Below are 22,002 nucleotides of genomic sequence, written 5' to 3'. Positions count from 1 at the left end.
GGTTTAAGAAAAAAATCTGGTTATAAAACTTTTATTTGCATTTTACTTTCATATTACTTTTAAATAAATTTGCATGTTCCCAAACAATTCTTCCTATTATTTTTCCAGAATTAGAGATTCTTCCTAGGCACTAAATAAATCAAACACCTAATCCATCTTAAACTTAATCTTATACTTTTATACACTGTCTAATGTTCTTCTTCGTTTTTCCTAGCTCTTGCTAATTTATTGAGAATAAATTAATATTTTATTGAGAATATAATGGTCCGTAGCATAAATTATATTTTAAAAGGCACCCAATAAAAAACAAACTTTTCTAAGTAGAACTTTCATAAGAAAGGATATGTACTTAACCTGTTAAAAAAAAAAAAAAAAAAAAAAAGTGAAATGTTAACCTGCTTTGGCATTATGCAAAGCAATGTGCTAATTTATCTGTGGCAAAATGGATAAATCTTTTAATTTACAGATAGGATTCTTTGTGGCTACTACTTTTCAAACATATTGTAATAATTGAATTCAAGTGGTCATTTTCCACAAATGTTCATTAATGATCCAAAGTCATCAACAGTGATTTAATTGGACAACCGAAATGGGAAACCTTCTTTCATTAAAGTATTCTGCCTGTCATTCTAAAACGCACTGCCATTTATCAGGCTGCAGTGATACACTGTAGCACCTGCCATCTGGAACGTTAAATACCATTTCAGGCTCAACTCAAATCATCTTTTGTGTCCAGTTCTCCAGGAAGCCATCAAATTGTCATTAAAATTATAGCATGAAATCCTTAGAAAGCAAGATATTTCTGCTTGGCTTCTAGAAATAAAAGAGTTTGCTGTGTTAATATTGGGGGGGGGGGAATGATGTACAGAAGAAAAAAAATCTTAAATTCAAAAAGAAAGTAACGTTTAAAAGAGCGCTCAAACTGGAAGCCAACCAGAACAAATTCTTACTCATGCAATCTCTACCACCTACAAGATGTTCTACCTGGTCGTCCTCCTCCCTCTCAAAAGGACAACTCACCACAATGCTCTAGCCTTGGTTTTCTCATCTTCAAAGGGACTGGAGTCTATGAAGTCTTTCACCTCAAATAGCCTATGATTTTAAGCACTCAAAAAAGCTGCAAATCAGTTATTTCCAGATTTGCTCCAAGGGATTAAAAAAAAAAAAAAAGCAACTACTCTCTGAGTGACCGAAGTGGCATTATTACTAGCTACCCACAATGAGGTAGCTCAAGAGACAGGGGTGAAGAGCAGTCAATGCTAGTCTCCACTGTTATCTGTAATATAGTTTCACTGAATGTGTCCTGTTGTTATGGATGTAATTGTCCTGAAAAGACTGCAAACAACTGCTCCAACAAGATGGAGCACATTAGAACCTCAGCAGGATGCCCAACAGCTAGCTTGTCTGCCTGGTTTTACACCTCTAGTAATAATGCAATTCCACAAGGAACTGAACCATCGGCTGAGAAGCCACCCAACAGCCATTGCATATTTAATGAAGTTGCTCACCAAGCGCTGGAAAACAGAAGGTGCTTGGAGTGCATCATTAGTTCTGTCAGAAGGATAATTTACACATCTATCTTGTCAAATTTTCTATGGTTTATACTTTTACAATAATCAATCTAACATACATTTGATTAGTGAACTAGAAAGTAAAAAAAAAAAAAAAAGACAAGACAGTATAGGAGGCATGGCTGTGGCCCCTCATAAACATATTTAATGGAAGAATTTAACCCCTTGATGGCAGAGGTTTGTGAGCTTCCATCAGTGATAACTGAGGTCAGAAATCATGGCCTATGTAATAAAGCAACTAGGAATCTTTTCGGTTTTGCTTGACAATTTAAGTCAACTACAGAAGTGCAGACAGAAAACACAATTTAAGTAAAAATGCTTCAATGAGGCTTTTAAGCCTTTAAGATGATTATCAGAAATAGCCTTCACAAGGGTGCCTGGGTGGCTCAGTCAGTTAAGCATCTCTTGATCTCAGCTCAGGTCATGATTTCATAGTTTGTGAGTTTGAGCCCCATGTTGAGCTCTGCACTAATAGTGCAGAGTCTGCTTGGGATTCTGCCTGTCCTTCTCTCTCTCCCTCCTCACTTGTGCTCTAAGTGGGTAAATAAACTTGAAAGAAAGAAAGAAAGAAAGAAAGAGAGAGAGAGAGAGAGAGAGAAAGCAAGCAAGCAAGCAAGCAAGTCTTCATAAAATGCTAAAGAACCTTCGGTGGCTGTCTCTGACGAATCAATAAACTGTAACAACAGCAACAAAATACCAAAGACCCTAATCTCAAAGAGAGAATCCCACTTCAAAGTAGAAGACCTTTATTCTAGAGCTAAATAACAATAATAATGCCCTTTGTACAATCCTTATTTGCACTTATAGGCATTTAGACATTAGCTGACTATACTGATCTAGATACGTGTAACACACATGTGTGTACAACTATATTGTAGCTCCAGAGCTACAAAAAGTTAAGACAGGGATCTTGTATTCCACAATTCACAATTATTCTAAATATATGATGCCCAAAGTACGTAAGCCAGATATTTAAGAGCGTCAGATATATTTTTAGAGATACAAAAAATATAGACCAAATACTGAACATTACAGAAACTAACGGGGAAAAGTTCTTTCTCTGCTTAAATTAAAAGTAGAATTCACCTTTTTACAATTTAATATCTAACTATATACATATTAGACAAATATTTTGTGTTCCTCCACAACATACAGTACATTAAAAAAAATTACTTTTCGAACAGAGGAAATGGATGCTTCAGGGATAGTCTTTGAAATCACAGGTTCAACAGTCCCCTGTGGATGCTAACGGCTTCAAGAAAGAACACCTGGCTTAAGTACTTTGGGCATCATATATTTAGAATAATTGTGAATTGTGGAATACAAGATCCCTATCTTAACTTTTTGTAGCTCTGGAGCTACAATATAGTTGTGCACATGTGTGTTACATGTATGCATTTTGTGGTACGAATGAACAGATGTGTACGGGCAGTGATGGGAGTGTTGGGTGTGAGATATGTGGACATGGTAGCCAACCTAGTCACCAAGAATTATCTGGAGCTACTCTTTGTGGTCTAAGGGACTGAAAACTTAGCAGAAGCTACCAAAGAGTCCTGTTTTAAAAGGGAAAAATCTGGGGTCTGCTAGCCAGAGTTCTTTTTAGCTAGATAAATTAAAAATCTTTGAATTTGAATTATGAATTTAATTATAAGGTTGAAAAGATTATATGCTTATTTAAAAAACAAACTATGAAACAGATTATATATTTTGATTACCAAAGCTGGAGCTCAAAAGCAGAATTTAGCCAAAGCAAAAAGCACCTAACCAATATTATAACAACTACAGTTTGAAAGTTCTAGTTTGAGTATCCTGGATATCACTTTAGCACTATTTTATCGGTCAGATTTTATTTTTTTTTAATTTTTTTAAATGTTTATTTATTTCGGGGGGAGGGGAGGGAGGGAGAGGGAGGGAGACACAGAATCCGAAGCAGGCTCCAGGCTCTGAGCTGTCAGCACAGAGCCTGACGAAGGGGTCGAATCCACAAATCATGAGATCATGACCGGAATCGAAGTTGGACGCTTAACCAACTGAGCCACCTTCTCAGGTGCACCTCTATTGGTCAGATTTTAAAAGACAATCTAGACTTAGCTGCTTGTATGAGTGATCTGAGCATTAACTTTGTATTTCAAGATTTAATTGATCCAACCAACTAAAGTTGGAAGGACACCCAACAACCTCTTGCCAGATGAGGTTCTGGCTCCATGATACTTGTTAGGTAGTGGTAAGAACAGAGAGCATGGGTAGTTTCCACTCTCTGAGGTGATCTGACTGCAATGATGCTTCTTCAGAGGGAGGTTTCAAGCTGGAAAGAGGATGTAGCTGTCCATGTGTTTGTGCTCTACAGTACATTTTTGTATGTTTGGTTCTGGTAGGGGTACATGCTGAATGTTGGCCAACAGATCACCAACTCAGGAATGCTAACATCCAGGCTTTAAAGGCATATGAGTTGGGACTATACCTACCTAAGAGTTTAATTTAGTGATTCGTGGATGCTTAAAGTCATGTTTCCATTTCTTTACTAAGTCATTTGACTTATTTTCTACAAATGAAATTTCTGATATTGAGATGACAAATTCATGGCTACAACAGACTTCAACAAAACAATTAAAATCTAATGGGATTTTTATCTTATTAAATAATTTAAAATGTCAATTTTCTTCATGCTAAAATTTCACCTGTGCAGCTCACATAATAGCTCTAAGATCTTATAGATCCTTGAATAGGTCTTTAATGATTATGAAACAGAATAAAAATTTGAATTACTAGGGCAATCACAGGAGATCTGTCATCAGAACACAATGAAGTGCTAATTCTGCTACACGCCCCAAAAGATGGCTTGACACACTTGATATTTAAACCCAAGTGGCAATTACTGCATATACAACAGAGTAAAGTAAAAAGCAAGTAAACAGGTGAAATAACATGCGATAGATAAGGACAGAAAAGGATAGACAATATCATATGTTCCCTGAAGCCTAGAGCCATGTTTCACTCATTCTTGCATTTCAATTTCAAGACAGTATGCCACACAGTAAGAATTCAATAAATGTTAGTTGAACTAAAAAATATTGAGCCATGGTTATGTAGAAGTCATGTTAGATAAGGAGCAAAATTCAAATATCTAGGAAAAGCAATGTGGGTTTCCTTAATTTCCTTTGCTTCTATTTGCCTTGTACTCCCTGTATTCTGACATTATCTGTTGGATATAATCAGAGCTATTTTACAGTAGCTAAAACAGAAGGTATGGCACAGAACCTAAAACTCTTTCCTTCAAATCTCTAGGACTCTTTGGGCTATATCAGTCGTTCTCAATGGGGGCAATTTTGCCCTCCAGAGGACATTTAGTAATGTCTAGAGACGATTTTGGTTGTTTATAACTGGGATGATGTTACCAGCATTTAATGGGTAGAAGAAGCCAGGGATGCTGTAAACATCCACAACAAAGAATTACCTGACCCAAAATGTCAACAGTGCTAAGATGAAGGAATCCTGGACTATGTGCTTCCAAAGGGCTATCTCTTAGAAGCCCAAACAATTTCCATAAAGGCAACATACCTTCACTTCACTGCTACAACCAACTAAATTAGCAGCAAATGGCTGACTGCCATTTGCAAGGTGAACTTGCTCTAAATCGAGGCTACTGACCAAAGAGGGGAATTCTGGAGAAAGTGGTAGAGTAGAGAGGAGTTACATCTGAGAACATCAACCATTCCATTAATGACAAATGCTACTTTATTTTTTTCAAATGCTACTTTATTTTAAAAGTTAACTCCTGGGAGCCTGGGTGGCTCAGGCAGTTGAGCGTCCAACTCTTGATTTTTGGCTTGGGTCATGATCTCATGGTTTGTGAGCTCAAGCCCTATGTTGCTATGTCAAGCTTGGGATTCTCTCTTTTCCTTTCTCTCTGCTCCTCCCCTGCTTGCTTGCAAATGTGCTCTCTCTCTCAAAACAAATAAAATAAAAGTTAATTCCTAAAAACTTGAATTTAGTATCTACTGAAAAAAACTTATAGGTCATTTTTTGGGCCATTTTTCTAGACAATGGGTGAATATGAATATGAATATGAATATGAATATATATGTTCACATAAATATATGTGAAATAAAGCTTCACAGCACTATCCAATATAAATCTCTATGATGACAGAAATGTTCTTTATCTGCACTATTCAACACAGTAGCCTCTAGCTGCATGAGGATATGAGCACTTGAAATGTGGCTAGTGCAAGTGAGAAAATAAATTTTTAATTTTAATTAATTTTAACTGACTTAAATTTAAATAGCCACAGGTAGCCTAGTGGCTTTTGTATTAGGTAACACAGAACAACATTAAAAATAAATTTTGAAATAAATAAATTGTAACTAAAGTCACTTTTTATAGATTCACACCTGAAAATATCTATTAGCATTATCTGTTTGCTAATTAGCATTATCTGTTTACTAATTATTCTATAACAATATAATAATGTAGTACAGACATTCTTAGAGTAAACAAACATCTTATTGAAAAGAGTCTTGGACATAAAATTGCTGGGAAGAAAAGTTCTCTTTAGAGGTCCAAGATGCTCAACATCACTCCTCATCAGGGAAATACAAATCAAAACCACACTCAGATTCACCTCACGCCAGTGAGAGTGGCTAAAATGAACAAATCAGGAGACTATAGATGCTGGCGAGGATGTGGAGAAATGGGAACCCTCTTGCACTGTTGGTGGGAATGCAAACTGGTGCAGCTGCTCTGGAAAACAGTGTGGAGGTTCCTCAAAAAATTAAAAATAGATCTATCCTATGACCCAGCAATAGCACTGCTAGGAATTTACCCAAGGGATGCAGGAGTGCTGATGCATAGGGGCACTTGTACTCCAATTTTATAGCAGTACTCTCAACAATAGTCAAATTATGGAAAGAGCCTAAGTGTCCATCAACTGATGAATGGATAAAAAAAATTGTGGTTTATATACATAATGGAATACCATGTGGCAATGAGAAAGAATGAAATATGGCCCTTTGTAGCAACGTGGATGGAACTGGAGAGTGTTAAGTGAGGTAAGTCATACAGAGAAAGACAGATACCATATGTTTTCACTCTTATGTGGATCCTGAGAAACTTAACATAAGTCTATGGGGAAGGGGAAGAAAAAAAAAAAAGAGGTTAGAGAGGGAGAGAGCCAAAGCATAAGAGACTCTTAAAAACTGAGAACAAACTGAGGGTTGATGGGGGGGTGGGAGATGGGTATTGAGGAGGGCACCTTTTGGGATGAGCACTGGGTGTTGTATGGAAACCAATTTGACAATAAATTTCATATTTAAAAAACAAAAAACAAAAAAACCAAAGAGAAGTATTAGTATCTAAGCCACTTCTACTCCAGTGACACACCTGAGGCTGGAGGCTACTACAAATATAGCACATGGACAACTGTAATTGCATACGTGGAAAGGTGCAGGGATTAATACATTTTTAACAACAGATTTTCTGTCAGTTTTCAAATCTGTTTATCCGAGGATATAGCTTTAATAGTTAAATGTTAGGCTAAATTATGGGTTAAATTGGCTTTTACAGTCTGGTCTTGGAATCTATTTACAACACTGCTTCAGTGGAAAAATATAATCAACTAATACGTTTCGTGAGAAAAAGCCAGCCACAAAGAAGAAACCAAAGGAAAAAAAAATAATTTAAAGGACAAAACAAACTTTCTGCTATAATATGGTAATCTGATATTCAATATTGGAAAGGCTATACTCATCTGGTAGGCATCAAAAGATCAAAATCACAACCAGGATACCGATATTGATATAGTCAAATACAGAACAATTCCATCACCACAAGGGTTCCTGTGTTGCCTGTTTTACAGTCACCTCTTCTCCACAAGGGACTCCTGGAAACATTGTGTTCTCTATTTCTGTAATTCTGTAAATCATTTCAAAAATGTCACAGAAATAGAATCACACGGTATGTGCTTTTTTGGGATTGGCTTTCTTTTACTCATCACAATTACCTGAAGAGTCATCCAAGTTGTTTCATGCACTGATTGCTGGTTCTTTCTTATTGCTGAGGAGTTGTCCATGGTATAGATGTACCACGGTTTGTTTAGCCACTTACTAGTTGAAGGATATCTGGGCCGTTTCCAGTTTGGGGATATTACAGGTAAAGCTGCTCTGATTATTCATGCACAGGTTTTTGTGTGAGCACAAGCTTTCAATTCTCTGGTATTCAATTCTCTGGTATACACGGGAGTACAATTGTTGGGTTGAATGGTAGCTGCATGTTTGATTTTATAAAATACTGCCAAAGTCTCCACAGAGTGGCTGTACCACTTTACATTCCCACCAGTAATGTATCACTAATCTAGTTTCTTCATATCCTCAATCAGCATTTGATATTGTCATTTTTTAATTTTAGTTTTCTGATAGATGTGTAGTGATTTTCCTTGTGGTTTTAATTTGCATTTTCTTAATAGCTAATGATGTTGAACCTCTTTTCAAGTGATTATTTACCATCTGTATATCCTCTTCAGTGAAATGACTCTTCATATCTTTTGCCCACTTTCTAATTGGACTGTTTTGCAAAACTTACTCTTGAGTTTTGAGAATTCTTTATATATATATAATATATCGGCCTTTTGTTGGATATGTGGCCTGCACATATTTTCTACAACTCTGTAGTTTACCTTTTCATCCACTTAACAGAATCCTTCACAGAATAAACGTCTTTAATTTTGATGAGATCCAACTTATCAATTTTTCCTTTAATGGGCTGTACTTTTGGTGACCAGTCTAAGAACTCTTTGCCTAGCCTAGCTCTAGACCCTGAAGATTTTTTCCTGTTTTCTTCTAAAAGTTTAATTATTTTATGTTTTACATTTAAGCCCATTATCTACTTTAATTTTGATAGAAGATTTGAGATTTAGGTCAAGGATTTTTTTGTTTGTTTGTTTTTGGTTTTTTGAGCCTATGGATGTCTGTTTACTCCAGCACTGCTTGTTAAACACACACACACTGGAGCGCCTGGGTGGCGCAGTCGGTTAAGCGTCCGACTTCAGCCAGGTCACGATCTCGCGGTCCGTGAGTTCGAGCCCCGCATCAGGCTCTGGGCTGATGGCTCAGAGCCTGGAGCCTGTTTCCGATTCTGTGTCTCCCTCTCTCTCTGCCCCTCCCCCGTTCATGCTCTGTCTCTCTCTGTCCCAAAATAAATAAACGTTGAAAAAAAAAAAATTTAAACACACACACACACACACACACACACACACACACACACACACACACTTCCTCCATTGGATTGCTTCTGTATTGTTGTCAAAATCAGTTGGACTTCTTTGTGGGGGTTTTCTATGCTGTTCCATTGACTGATGTCTCTCTCTTCCAATAGCACAGTAATGATTATTGGAGCTATATAATGTCTTAAAATCAGGTAGATACATTCCTATGACTTTAGCCTTTTTTTTTTCATAATTATTTTGGCTATCAAGTTCCTTTGTCTCATCATATAAATTTTAGAATCATCTTTTCTATGCCTACTAACATTATTGCTGACATTTTGATAGGAATTGTATTAAATAAATAAATCAATCTGGAGAGAAATGACCATCTTCACTATGTCTAGTTTTTTATCAGTCCATGAACACAGTACCATCTCTTCATTTATTCAGGTCTCTTTTTTGACTTTTTTCATCAGCATTCTATAATTTTCAGAGCACAGATCCTGTATATATTTTGTTATATTTATGCCTAAGTATGTGCACACTTTGCTAGATATATGCTCATTTCATTTTCTTTGGAGCAACTGGTAATGGTATTGTATTTTAAATTTCAGTTTCTATAGGTTTGTTCTTAATAATAGAAATGTGACTGATTTTTGTGTGTGCTCTTAAACTCTGCAATCTTGCTAATTTTGTTTTTGTAGATTCTTTGGGATTTCTACATAGACAATCATGTCATCTATAAGTAGCAACAATTTTATTTCTTCTTTTCCAATATATATCTTTTATTTCACACTACAGGTTTTAACAAATGGCTTCAAAGCCGATATTTTCCTCATTCTTTTGAGAAGTCTCTTTTTACTTTTAAAGTTTCTGATACTACTGGATTTCTGTTAATATTACAAAAAAAAGTTTGGAGAGGTAGCCTATAATTATTCTCTGAACAATAAAAAATAATTTTGGTTAGGCAAAGACACCAATATTTAAACTAGGGCTGGTTATATCCAATCAAAGAATTTTACTTTCTGACAAGGACTTAGGTATAAATTTAGCCAATGAACAACTTAAAAAAGTCATAAATTGAAATTAAATACGTGGCTGATATAAATTCTGCTCTTTAAACTGACCAGCTCGTCAGTTACATAAACAAGCACTACGAAGATTAAGTTAAGCAGGCTTTATATTTCCTATAGCCTCCAGTTCCAGACTACATCTGTTTTCTTTGATACACAAAACCAGAGTTAAAATAGCTCCATTTATCACAGCATGATTGTAGGCAGACAAACCAGCCTGTCTGTTTCCAGATAGTGAAAGCAACTGTTATTAATCACAATTACAGGCCAAACCCTCTAAGAGAAATTGCATCAATATTCTCCCAACCCCCAGCCCTTCTACTCTCAAACTCAAAAATGGTACAGAGAATGTCATGACACTGCCTGAAGGTCAGTAAATAAAGATGACACTAAGAGGTCAACTTGAGTTTTCAGTTCCGGATGCAAATCAAGGAAAATCTTTTCTTCACATAAAAAGAAGTGATCTCTCAAAAGCTCTATCATTAGTTAAGTTTAGCAGGACAATTAAACCCATTCTATTTCAAATTTATATAGAAAGGTTTCTGCTTTATGAAACTATACTGAATAGCACAGGGTATTTGACATTTACAAATTAGATGATTAACTTTAAGCAGAGAGGCATTTATGAAAATAGACATTTTTCTATAGTATATTTTGTAGCCAAGAGTGTGAAGGAAATTTATTTCTCTTTCATATATATAATAATAGAACTTCCTATAGAACGAGACCAACTGCAGGTTACAGTTGAAAACCTGTTAAGACAATTGTATCATATCCCTTGAATGTATGAATCTTTTTCATATAAACAGTAACCTTTTCTTCAATGGTTAAGAATACAAGCCAGAGTTTCCACCTGGAGTTGTCTATTGTTATTTTTTTTAAGCTACTGTGTTTTTTGTTTTGTTTTGTTTTGTTTTGTTTGAGTACCTACAACATGCAAGGCACTTTAGATGCTCTACGTACACTATTACATTTAATTCTTATAATAATATACAAGGTAGGTACTATTATTCCTATTTTGCAGAAGAGAACACCAGCTCAGAGAAGTTATTTCCTTAAGGTCACAGAGCTAGTTAAGTGAAGACACAGGAGTCAAATACAGATATGATTCCACAGCCTATGTTCTTTCCCCTTTGTGTATAAGCCTCTTGACCTTTTATTTGCTTTAAGACAAAGTCTGAACGGGATCTTACATACATAATGCATCTATGGAAGAACACTGAAATGGCTGCTGTTGTGCAGTTGTAGAGAAATGCACATTATTTTACCCTACTTTTCTACTGAATAACTGGCTCTAATATGCTTTCTCTGAAATATTATGGGACAAACTGAGCCTTTCCACGATTAAACATGACCCTATATTCAAACAAGGCCTGATTATTAAATGTTTGAAGCTAAATTAGTAATGAGACTACAGCCATTCCAATATGAAAGACTCAGAGCTGCTTAAGAATTTGCAAAACTGCCCCAAATTCTGTGAACACCTGGGCCCTTACCCACTCACTTAACATATCCATTGAACATTTCCTATATAGAAAGAGACAGTCACTGTTCTAGGGACTGGGAAACACAGTGACAAATAAGATAAAGTCAGTAACCTCATCGAACTTATTCAAATGAGAAACACAGAAACTAAACAAGAGAACAGGGAAGACATCTCAAAGAAGGTGACATTTTTATCAGGGAACTAAATCATGGTGAAAGTGAGCCATACAAATATCTGGGGGGCGGGGCGGGGGGACAAGAGAACGAACATCAGAAAAAGAGGGAACAAACACCAAAGGCCTTACAGAGGAAAGGTGGTTGGTATGTCTGAGGAATAGCAAGGCGGCCAATGCCGCTAGAGTAAAAAAGTAGTAAGAGATACAGACGGATAGACACATGTATATCCTTGAAGGTCCTGATAAGGAGTTTGGATTTTATTCTGCCTTGTGAGGAGAAAACACGGAGTTTTATAAAAAAGATTACTCTAGCAGTAACAGAAATGGCCTGAGGGGAGCAAGAACGAAAGCAGACAGACCAGTTAAGATGCTACTGCAGAAGACTCAGCAGGAAGAAATAGTGATTTGACCTAGAATGTCGTGGTGGTGATGCTTTCTGGTATTTGAAAGTCATCAGGATATACTTGGTGTTTTAAATCCTGGGAATGAGGTAATCACTGAGGGAGTGAACACAGAAGAACAGACTGGCTCAGCGCCAAGCCCTGGAGCCCACCAATATTTACCAGTTTAGAAGAGGACAAGCTGGCAAAGGGAAAGCATCTTCATTTTACCAGCACACATGAAATATATTTTGTATTTAGGCTTACCTAGTTTCTTTTTCTAGGCAATGGAGGAAACCAGGTAGTTTAGAGTTCGTTTCTATGCAGTTATATTTCTGACCACATAGAAAATAAAAATATGAGAAATACAACAGAAGTAAAAGATTTCTATTTAAATGAGGCAGAATTTCTTAATAAATTAATATGCAATCAAACCTAGACACATTCAAGTTCAAGCCAATAATTTCTAAAAATATATCATTTCATCAAACTTGGAGTCTTCAACAAATAAAGACCAATAGGCCTAGAACCTGAAAATGCACATAAGTTTTAGAAGTCTTATCATAATATGATCTGACCTATATTTGTTTTATTACCTGATACTGCCAACATGTTAGAAACTTACAACCAGGGAGTATAAAAACCACCAGAAAGTCAAACTGATTTACATGCAAGACAGAAAAAAAGGAAAGGTCTATGATGCAAAAATTAAAATGTTGACTCATTTCTGTTTTAACATCTAAAGCAGGGCAAATAATTAACTTCGTTTCTAAATTAAAGAAACAGAGGTTTTATACTTGAAAATAAAAATGGTAATGTTTAGTATTTCTTCTGTTGGTTACCACCACAACTTAGGCTACCTCAGTAACAGACATAAAAACTCTCAAGAAATATCAAGTGCCTTCAAATTATGTACTATGGCTCTCCCCAACATTTTATCAAACCAATTATTTTTTAATAGTAGGTACAGTAGAAATTCTACCCCCAAAAAGAATACCTCCGTGGTGATGTGAGAGGCTCCCTCCATTAGCAAGGATTTCTTCTCTAGCAGCTGCCTGTATTTGGAAACAACACAACAAATAGTTGCTACTTAGGTTTCACTCTGAAGTGAAAGTTAAGACCAAGCCCCCAAGGAGGCATGTCCTTCCTAGGTTGAATTACAAACTGGATTTCTAATTTTCCTTTACCTTCCTTTGGTTAAATACATTTAAAACGCAATTAAAATATGCAGCCTAGTTTTATACATTTTTTCTAGTGAATGGTCACAATGTCTACAACAGTCACTTCAAGATTCTAGAAAAGAAAAAGAAGATAAAATGATCAATTCAGCAGCACAGAATCGTTAATAGTAAGTTTTGTGAAGACAGTCAAGTCTTACTCTGAAGTAAACACCTCTCTACACCAACAAATGTTAGTAACTAACATGTACTGACTGCTTATTTTATATGCAGAAAAGTACTAAGCAATTTACCTGTAGTAATTTATTTATTTTATACTATAGCCTTGTGTAATAATTGCAATTATCCTTATTTCACAGACAAAGAAAATGAGGCTTAGATGTTTAAATTACTCCCTAAATATCATAAAGTGGGTATTGGACCCAAAATTCCTTGTAAAGCTATCAGAGATCAACCATAAAAACCCTTATGGAGACCATTTCTTAGGTCAATGTCTTGGAACAAGTTACTTGTCAGACCGATGGATATCTAAGTGTAAAAAAACAAACAAACCTTAATTTTCTCCTCCTAACATGTTAGGTCCTAAGCTCCTTATAGAGCAACTAAGGTTAGAAAAAATAAACACTTACAGCAAAACAGAGAATGACTAAAGTGCAGAGTGGAAAAAAAAAGGGGAACAGAAGTAGAATTACATTCAGTTCATGAGTATATATCAGCCATGAGGTGAAGTATCTAGAGTGCCTAGAACCTCTCAATTACTCAGGTGTGTATACAGGAGTTAGACCAGGGTAACAGGGCTCAGGCAGGACAGATGGACCACATCTCACAGCAAAGTAACTTATATGAACATTCATCACTTAGGATTTAGGGTTTTTCAAATGAATCAAACATATGCCAGCGTTGTACCTTCTAACAAATTATTTTAAATAACATTATTTTAAATTTAATAAATTACTGAATTAAACAAATGATTTTAAACAAAGCAACAATTACTTGAAATTAGTAGTACTTAGAGAATGGCAGTTTGGATTGGGGAAAAAGGAATAATCTCACTCTTATAGTAGTACAGGGCCTTTGAATACAGCCCTTTGAGTAGCCAGAGGTCAACCAAAACACTGAAAGGCTAAGCTGATGGGGAAGTAAGTACTCCAACTTTTGAGGGTGACAGATATGTTCATTATTTCAATTGGAGTGATATTTGATTTGGGTGTATACATATGCAAAACTCATTAAATTGTACACTTTAAATATGTGCAGTTACTTGTATTGCAAATATACCTCAAAAAAGCTGTAAAAAAAGGGGGGGGATGAGGCATAGGAGGGAGCCAACCAAACCCTGTCTGTGCTTTGAGTCTAAAAGTGTGCCATTGAAATCACCACATGGTGCTGCCTTTGGCAGGCATGCAATAACATTAAGACACTAGGTTTTAAACACTAGTTTAAACACTAGGACACCTGAGGTTTTAACAAACTTCAGTCTCCTCCCAGTTCCTCCAGTCCAGTCTGTCTCTTCAACTTTAGGCATACTTACAAGAAATACCAGCAAACAGAAGGCTTTATAAAAACTGGAATCTTAAGGCCAGTTAAGGAATGTAATGAAACTAGTAGCAAATGAACCTCTATAGTCTATGTATAGCTATAACAATCAAACAATTATAAATCCAGAATGAGGATATTACAGCAACACAGACCAAGAACATTAGGGCTGCTGACCTCAACTGCAGCAAGCATCTGGAAATGGGTGAACTGCCAAAGTGATACCAAGAATTCCTATAGTCCTTTGTTATTTAATATGGTCTTACAAATTGTAAGTAACAACCAAAGAATCACAGGTTACAGAATACTAATTTTAGAATATTAAATCTAATATCTATAGATAATATTAATTTTAGACTCACAAGTCAATATACGACTCAATGCAACAAATATGTTTCTAATTTCTGTTGACTATCAACCAGGTAAGTCATGGAGTGATTAAACAGAGTTGAACTAAAATTCATAAATTGATAGGAAAGTTTATTTAAATTAATAAAAGAATGTAAGAATATATTCATGTATGCAAAATTACCTCGGTTTGTTCAAACACAGTCAGTGGGTCACTTATTCCCCTGTAGTTAAAGGCAAAGTAGAAATAGATACATGCACCTGCATCATAAGTCTGCGTCACCCTAAAAAACAAACAGACAATCCCCAGAAGGCTTTAAGTTAAGTGAAATCAGATTTAACATCTAGAACTTTAAAGGCAAAATCATCTGTTTTGCTTAAACCATAATCTCATTCTCTACCCACCTTCTTAATTCCATGGAAGGAATGTAGATTGGCTGGCTGAAAGAAATACAGGAACTATTTGTACTGTTTTTAACAACTTTTTTGAGGTAAGTCTGGATTATTACCCAAAGAGTTTAAAGTTTTAAAAACAATGTAAATGTTTCTCTAATTGTCCTGAAACAACCAACCTCTTCAGAGGATTTTTTTTTTTTTAAATGAAATAGATAGCAAAGTTAAAGAAGCCCCAAACAGACTAGATGGGACATTATAAGTCTTCTAAACTTCGTTGAGTCAACAGAAATAGGCATGAGAACTTCAAACTCAGAAACAAGAGAAATGTTCAAATATCAAAAATGATCAGGCTGGGTAAAATAAATAAAGCATCTTCTCCAACTTCACACTAATAATTACTAAGGACTTTGGAAACAAATTTAATGATCATATTAAATGCAGCAATATGGCTTTAAAGTACTGTCTCTGAAGGTTTTACACGCTGGGCCCCATACGTGTGCATGTTGTATGTGTGTTTACAAAAGACATCAAGAACATTAGATTATTAAATCATATATATGATATATACTTGGGCTTTCCAAATGCAATTAGGTGAAGCATTTAAGAGAGCCTCAGGGGCATCTGGGTGGCTCAGTCGGTTAAGTGTCTGACTTTTGATATTGGCCGAGGTCATGATCTCACAGTTCATGAGATCAAGCCCCATGTAGGGCTCTGCACTGTCAGCACAGAGCCTGTTTGGGATTCTCTCTCCCCCTTTCTCTGTCCCTCCCCAGCTTGTGCACATGCTCTCTCTGTCAAAATAAATAAATAAACATTCGAGAAAAAATGTAGAAGAGTGCCAAAATAATCATAGTCAAATCTGTGAATGCAATTTACAGAGGTTCCTACGAAGAATTTAATTTAACAGAAGGAGAGAATACAGAGGAAATACTCTTTTTACTACAACAATACAAATAGAATCTAATCTAAAATTTTAATGGCCTTTTAGGCCAAATGTTAGGTGCCTCAGAACAGAAGAAATGAACTGTTTAACAATGCTACTGTCAATTTGCCAGCTGTGTTTTTCTTCTAGTGTTAATTCACACTCATAAAAAAGATCCCTTGAATGTTTACATTTTAAGTACCAGATTTACAAAGTATAAGAAAAACTGGAGGACCATCCTAACTATGAGGGCACTATCATTTAGGAAAAACCAAATATAAATAAATTGAAAGGATACCTGAATGAAACAAATTTATAGCAAGTAGTAAAATATATATCACTTATATTTGAATATCAATAAACAGAAAATGCAGTCAATATTAAGAAAGCATTGCTACCTTCCAACAAATCCAGGATGTATACCAAAGAGTTCAGTTTTCAATAGATAAGCAGGCTTTTTTTTTTTTTTTAACGTTTTATTTATTTTTGAGACAGGGAGAGACAGAGCGTGAAGAGGGGAGGGTCAGAGAGAGGGAGACACAGAATCGGAAACAGGCTCCAGGCTCTGAGCTGTCAGCACACAGCCCGACGCGGGGCTCGAACTCACGGACTGCAAGATCATGACCTGAGCTGAAGTTGGCCGCTTAACCGACTGAGCCACCCAGGTGCCCCGATAAGCAGGCTTTTATTATTTTTAAAAAAAAAAATTTTTTTTTTCAACGTTTATTTATTTTTGGGACAGAGAGAGGCAGAGCATGAACGGGGGAGGGGCAGAGAGAGAGGGAGACACAGAATCGGAAACTGGCTCCAGGCTCTGAGCCATCAGCCCAGAGCCTGACGCGGGGCTCGAACTCATGGACCGTGAGATCGTGACCTGGCTGAAGTCGGACGCTTAACCGACTGCGCCACCCAGGCGCCCCATGCAGGCTTTTAAAAGTCACAACAAAGCTCCAGTGATCAGTATCTCAAGAAAAGATAAAGTAAAAATAATACAAAAACATTTTTGGGAAAACCTCAATTTGGGTGTACTTCAGAAAGTGACTCAAATCCAACACCTTTTAATAGATCAGTTTTATCATTTAAGACCCTTAACACCAACCTCTTCCAAAAATCATCTGGACAAGTGATAGCATGGCTACCAAAGTCATAGTATTATTCTTTAATTTCTAACAGGTTTTTGGAGTACTTTACTTATGTTAGACACACTAGCTAGGAATTCCTTCCCATAAAACTTCTTCGGAAAATTTGGGTTAGAATTTATCTTCCAATATACAAAATACATTTTAATAAATGAAAATGAAATAAATGAACTCAATAAATGCACCCTACAGCTAGTTATTTTCCTTGGGATCTTCAATTTCAATGAGAGTTAGAATTATTTCAAGTCAGTTTTGGAATAACTTTTTAAAAACTAGTTTACAAAATGGATTTCACACATTCAACATTTATACTCAACACACAATAACCTCCTTGGCCACACTATTAAGCAGCTCAAATCAAACTAAACTAAAATCAAACTCTGGTGAAATGTTAGTTTTTATCAAGTATGAGATGTAAGAACTATATTTAAAGCTCCCATTTATTAAAACCATTCAAATAACTAGACTGTGTACATTCAAAATTTTGGTTTTATAAAATGATCATAAAAGCTGAGTATATAAGTTTTTATCAGAAAATCATTCTTAAAAAATAGCTACTGAATAAAAGACATATCTCAAATTTACTCTAAGTCCATCTACCTATAATACATAATGAAGATCCTTATTTAGACTTTATGAGCTCCTTCTGAAAAACCAAGACTTGTGTTGTTATAGAAGGTGTCCTGAGGCAGAATATTTTACTTCCCAATAATGTTCAATAAGTACTGGTTTGGGGCGCCTGGGTGGCTCAGTCGGTTAAGCGTCCGACTTCAGCCAGGTCACGATCTCACGGTCCGTGAGTTCGAGCCCTGTGTCGGGCTCTGGGCTGATGGCTCAGAGCCTGGAGCCTGCTTCCCATTCTATGTCTCCGTCTCTCTCTGCCCCTTCCCCGTTCATGCTCTGTCTCTCTCTGTCTCAAAAGTAAATAAACGTTAAAAAAAAAATTTAAAAAAAAAGTACTGGTTTATCACAATGATATTCTGATAATGGAAGGGGGGGAGTCTGGAGAGATAAATAGGGAGATAGGGCAGAAAGAGAAAGTGGGGATAAAATCTGTTAAATTACTATTTAATAAAAAATAAAAAAATCCTCAGCTACACAAAAATAGATTCTACTACTTAAAACGTTTCAAATTTTACTTGTAACAAATGACTTGGATTATTAGGCCTGATCTGTTTTCTGAACTATAGTAAAGAGGCCTGACAGACTAGACTGTCAAAAGAAGAATTAAGTATCAATTTGGGTTCATAATAAACAAACACAAAATTTTTTCTTAGACTTTAAAATAAAAGGTTTATTTTTAAATATATCTCCAAATTAAAAAAGAAAGAAACAAAGAAACAAAGAATATGTACATTCTTACACCTTTATTTGGAAAGGTTCTCTCCAAGATTAGTGCTAAGCCACCAGTAGGTTTACCAAGTTATAAGCTTTTTGTTGCACAGAACAAGACCCCTATTTTCTTTTCTTTTTTTTTCTTTTTAACTGGCTTTATTTTTTATTTTTTTTAAATTTACATCCAAATTAGCATATAGTGCAACAATGATTTCAAGAGTAGATTCCTTAGTGCCCCTTACCCATTTAGCCCATTCCCCCTCCCACAACCCCTCCAGTAACCCTCAGTTTGTTCTCCATATTTATAAGTCTCTTTATGTTTTTGTCCCACTCCCTGTTTTTATGTTATTTTTGTTTCCCTTCCTTATATTCATCTGTTTTGTCTCTTAAAGTCCTCATATGAGTGAAGTCATATGATTTTTGTCTTTCTCTGACTAATTTCACTTAGCATAAAAAAAGACCCCTATTTTCTCATCCTTCAGATATATCAAACGACCAGTCAATAAACTCTAAGTCCACATTTTTAGCTTACATATTCTCAGATTCAACCTCAAATATACTTCTTTAAACCCTGACTGTCTCTCCCACACAGAAGCAAAAAACACAATTTCAAAGAGATCCTTCTGGTTGACATGAACAGTTAATGTATACGAAAGATGATTTCCTCACATTTGTTAGAGTTTTGCTCTCTTACTCCAATGGAAGCACAAAAATTTAGCAAATTCTAAAAGGTATCTGTCCCAATGGGGGCAATAAGGAGAACTAAGAAACACAATATGGTACCAGGGAAGTACAAGATGAGGGTGTAAAAGATAGAAGAAAAAAAAAATCAGAAGAGACAGCAGTTTGAAGAATATAGAAACATTTCTGGTCTTGCAAAGCAAATACATGCAAATTATCATGCTATATGAAAATATCAAAGACTTAAGAATTGGATACCTTCATGAGGATTTGTCATTGGAGAAGAAAAATATTCAGATTTCCTTTACTAGCTCTAGTATAGGTTGTCTACCTCAAGTTTAATGTAATGACCTCACAATAATAAAATGACATTCATACAGCCCTTCATATGCTTTCTCAATTCATTCTCACAAGAGTCTCATCAAGTAGATGGTATTACCACTGCTTTACTAATAACCAACTTAGAGCGCAAAGGGATTAAATTCTTAATAAACAGCAAAACAGTGCTTTCACTTTTCAGACACATATAGTATTACAAAACAAAGAAATTAAAAAACTAGCAGGCAGTTGCCACAGTAATACAGTAGGCCAGCAAGGCCTGGTTCTTGGGCTGGAAGAGGCCCAAGTCTGCCCTCTTAGGCTGAGATTAAGTGATCCCAGGCAAATCAGAACAAGCATCATGAATAGAAATACACAGAAATGCCATTTTGGTGAGGCATATCTGCTGTTTCAGAGTCAGCATCTGGTGCACTTAACAATAAAAATATTATATTATTTCCCAAATTACTTAATTTGCATTTGTGCTTATATTGAAAATTTTGTTTCTACAAATTAATTGAGTTATATTCTTGAAACCCCCTTCCCTGACACATGGGAAAAAAAAAAAAAAAAAGCAGTTATACAACACAGAATGTTTAATAAATTTTAAAGTGCTAGATTATGACTGAACCATCTACTTTAAAGATCCCCTTCACATAATCTGTCCTGATTTCCCTTTATTCTCCATTCCAATTAATTCTATAACTTTATAGATAAGTCATATGTTTGATTTAATCTTGATACATTTAATCTTCTTGTGTTTATACAGGTCTTTTAATTATCAGGTGATTGAATACAAAGTGCTCCTTCGCAAGAAAACCTCCTTTTGGACTGCTGCCATTTAACAAAGAGGACAAGATTTGCAGTTAACTGTCCACTATGGAAGATACCAGCTACATGCAGTGTTTTAAATTTAAATTATTAGAAATTAAATAAAATTTACAATTCAGTGCCACGGTCACACTAGCCACATTTCGACAGCCCCACAGCCACATGTGGCTTGTGGCACCAATACCAGACAGGACAAATAAAGAGTATTTCCATTACTGCAGAAAGATCTACTGAAAGCAAAGAGTTAATCTTCATTTGCATAGTTTGCTCTACTCATTCCTTTACTCCATGCCCATTCATTGAATCAGTAACTAATAAAGTGGTTAAAGTGCTTTTTGTCTATTGAAGAAAAGGCTATGTTGACTATGTATTAAATTACAGTTTCCTGAATATATACATGATTTATAATTTCAGTGAATTAAAAGGCACTCCTTTACTTATTCCTGGGGCTCCAAGGTTTGGCTTTTCACTGTCCTGCTGTCCTGAAGGGGTAGAAGGCTCACTTATGGAAGGGTATTCTACTCCTAAAGGGCTTAGGACTGCTCTAAAACCCTAGTGGCACAACCCTAAGAAGGTGGCAAAAGTGAAGTTTAGGAAAGGAAAGCTTGCTAAATGGAACAGACTGAAGCTATTCTTCTGGTGGCGTGAATTACATTTCTCCATTAATTAAAATGTGTTTTCCCCCCAGAATAAGCAGTAAAAGAGCAACAACAAAAAACCTCACCTGCATGTAGAAAGAGGAGCAAACTGAACACCCTTCTCTTTGCATTCCCTTGTTATTCGTTCTTTTACATTTCTACAGAGATCCACAACCCTAGGAAACAAAATTGAATACAATATTAAGTTTTCAAATAAATTACAAAATTCTAACAAATGCTAGTTTATCTGGCATCCTTCAAGTCAGAAATTCTAAGAAACTTTCACACTTATTCCATCAAGAATGAACAAGAGCGTTGATCATTCAAATTGAGTCTTCCATTCATAGCTTCAAAGGGGCAAAGTTCTCCCTTTTTTTGCCATAGAAAAGACAGAAGTCAGAAGAGCACACTCAAGCTTCCTGAAGGCAGTTTCCTACACTTAGGTAAACCCAATTTCACAATTAATTTAATCACAAGATTTTAAAAGCTTTTTTAAAAAGCTATAATGAACATGTTAATGAAAATTCAATTCTGGGTTGACAGGAATACCAATCTGTGTCCATGTCTAAGATATTTCCCTTAATATAAAAATAATTTAGTCAATAATCGTGAGGTTATACCAAATGTTCAATAGCCTTTTGTCAAGCTCTGAGCTAAAATCTACTTTAACAAAGACTTACTGGATGTCAACTGGATGTCAGCAATGTATCAAGCTGTGCTAGACTGGTATTAAGAGTCAGTGAAAACAGATAAGTAAGAAATAGTTCATAAAGGGAATGGGGGATTGATAATATTTA

The 22,002-nt window shown here is 35.7% G+C and overlaps 1 protein-coding gene across 2 annotated transcripts in view; it reads right to left on the bottom strand.

Moving 5' to 3' along the window:
- The window catches only part of AGPS (alkylglycerone phosphate synthase), a 144,190-nt gene that overhangs the window by 6,147 nt on the left and 116,041 nt on the right, over positions 1 to 22,002 (bottom strand). Inside the window, exons 17-19 of one of the 2 annotated variants that reach the window (XM_043577137.1) lie at positions 21,292 to 21,381; positions 15,130 to 15,229; positions 12,881 to 12,938 (exon numbers count right to left, since the gene is read on the bottom strand). In XM_043577137.1, coding sequence (XP_043433072.1) covers positions 12,881 to 12,938; positions 15,130 to 15,229; positions 21,292 to 21,381 — 248 coding nt within the window. Of the gene's footprint in view, positions 1 to 12,880; positions 12,939 to 15,129; positions 15,230 to 15,307; positions 15,387 to 21,291; positions 21,382 to 22,002 lie in introns of those variants that run through there. The other variant, XM_043577138.1, reaches the window with a different exon arrangement.

Source organism: Prionailurus bengalensis, chromosome C1 (assembly GCF_016509475.1).
Source record: "Prionailurus bengalensis isolate Pbe53 chromosome C1, Fcat_Pben_1.1_paternal_pri, whole genome shotgun sequence".
NCBI lineage: Eukaryota > Metazoa > Chordata > Mammalia > Carnivora > Felidae > Prionailurus > Prionailurus bengalensis.
The sequence above is the reverse complement of the archived record's forward strand: the minus strand, read 5'-3'. Positions and strand labels throughout refer to the sequence as shown.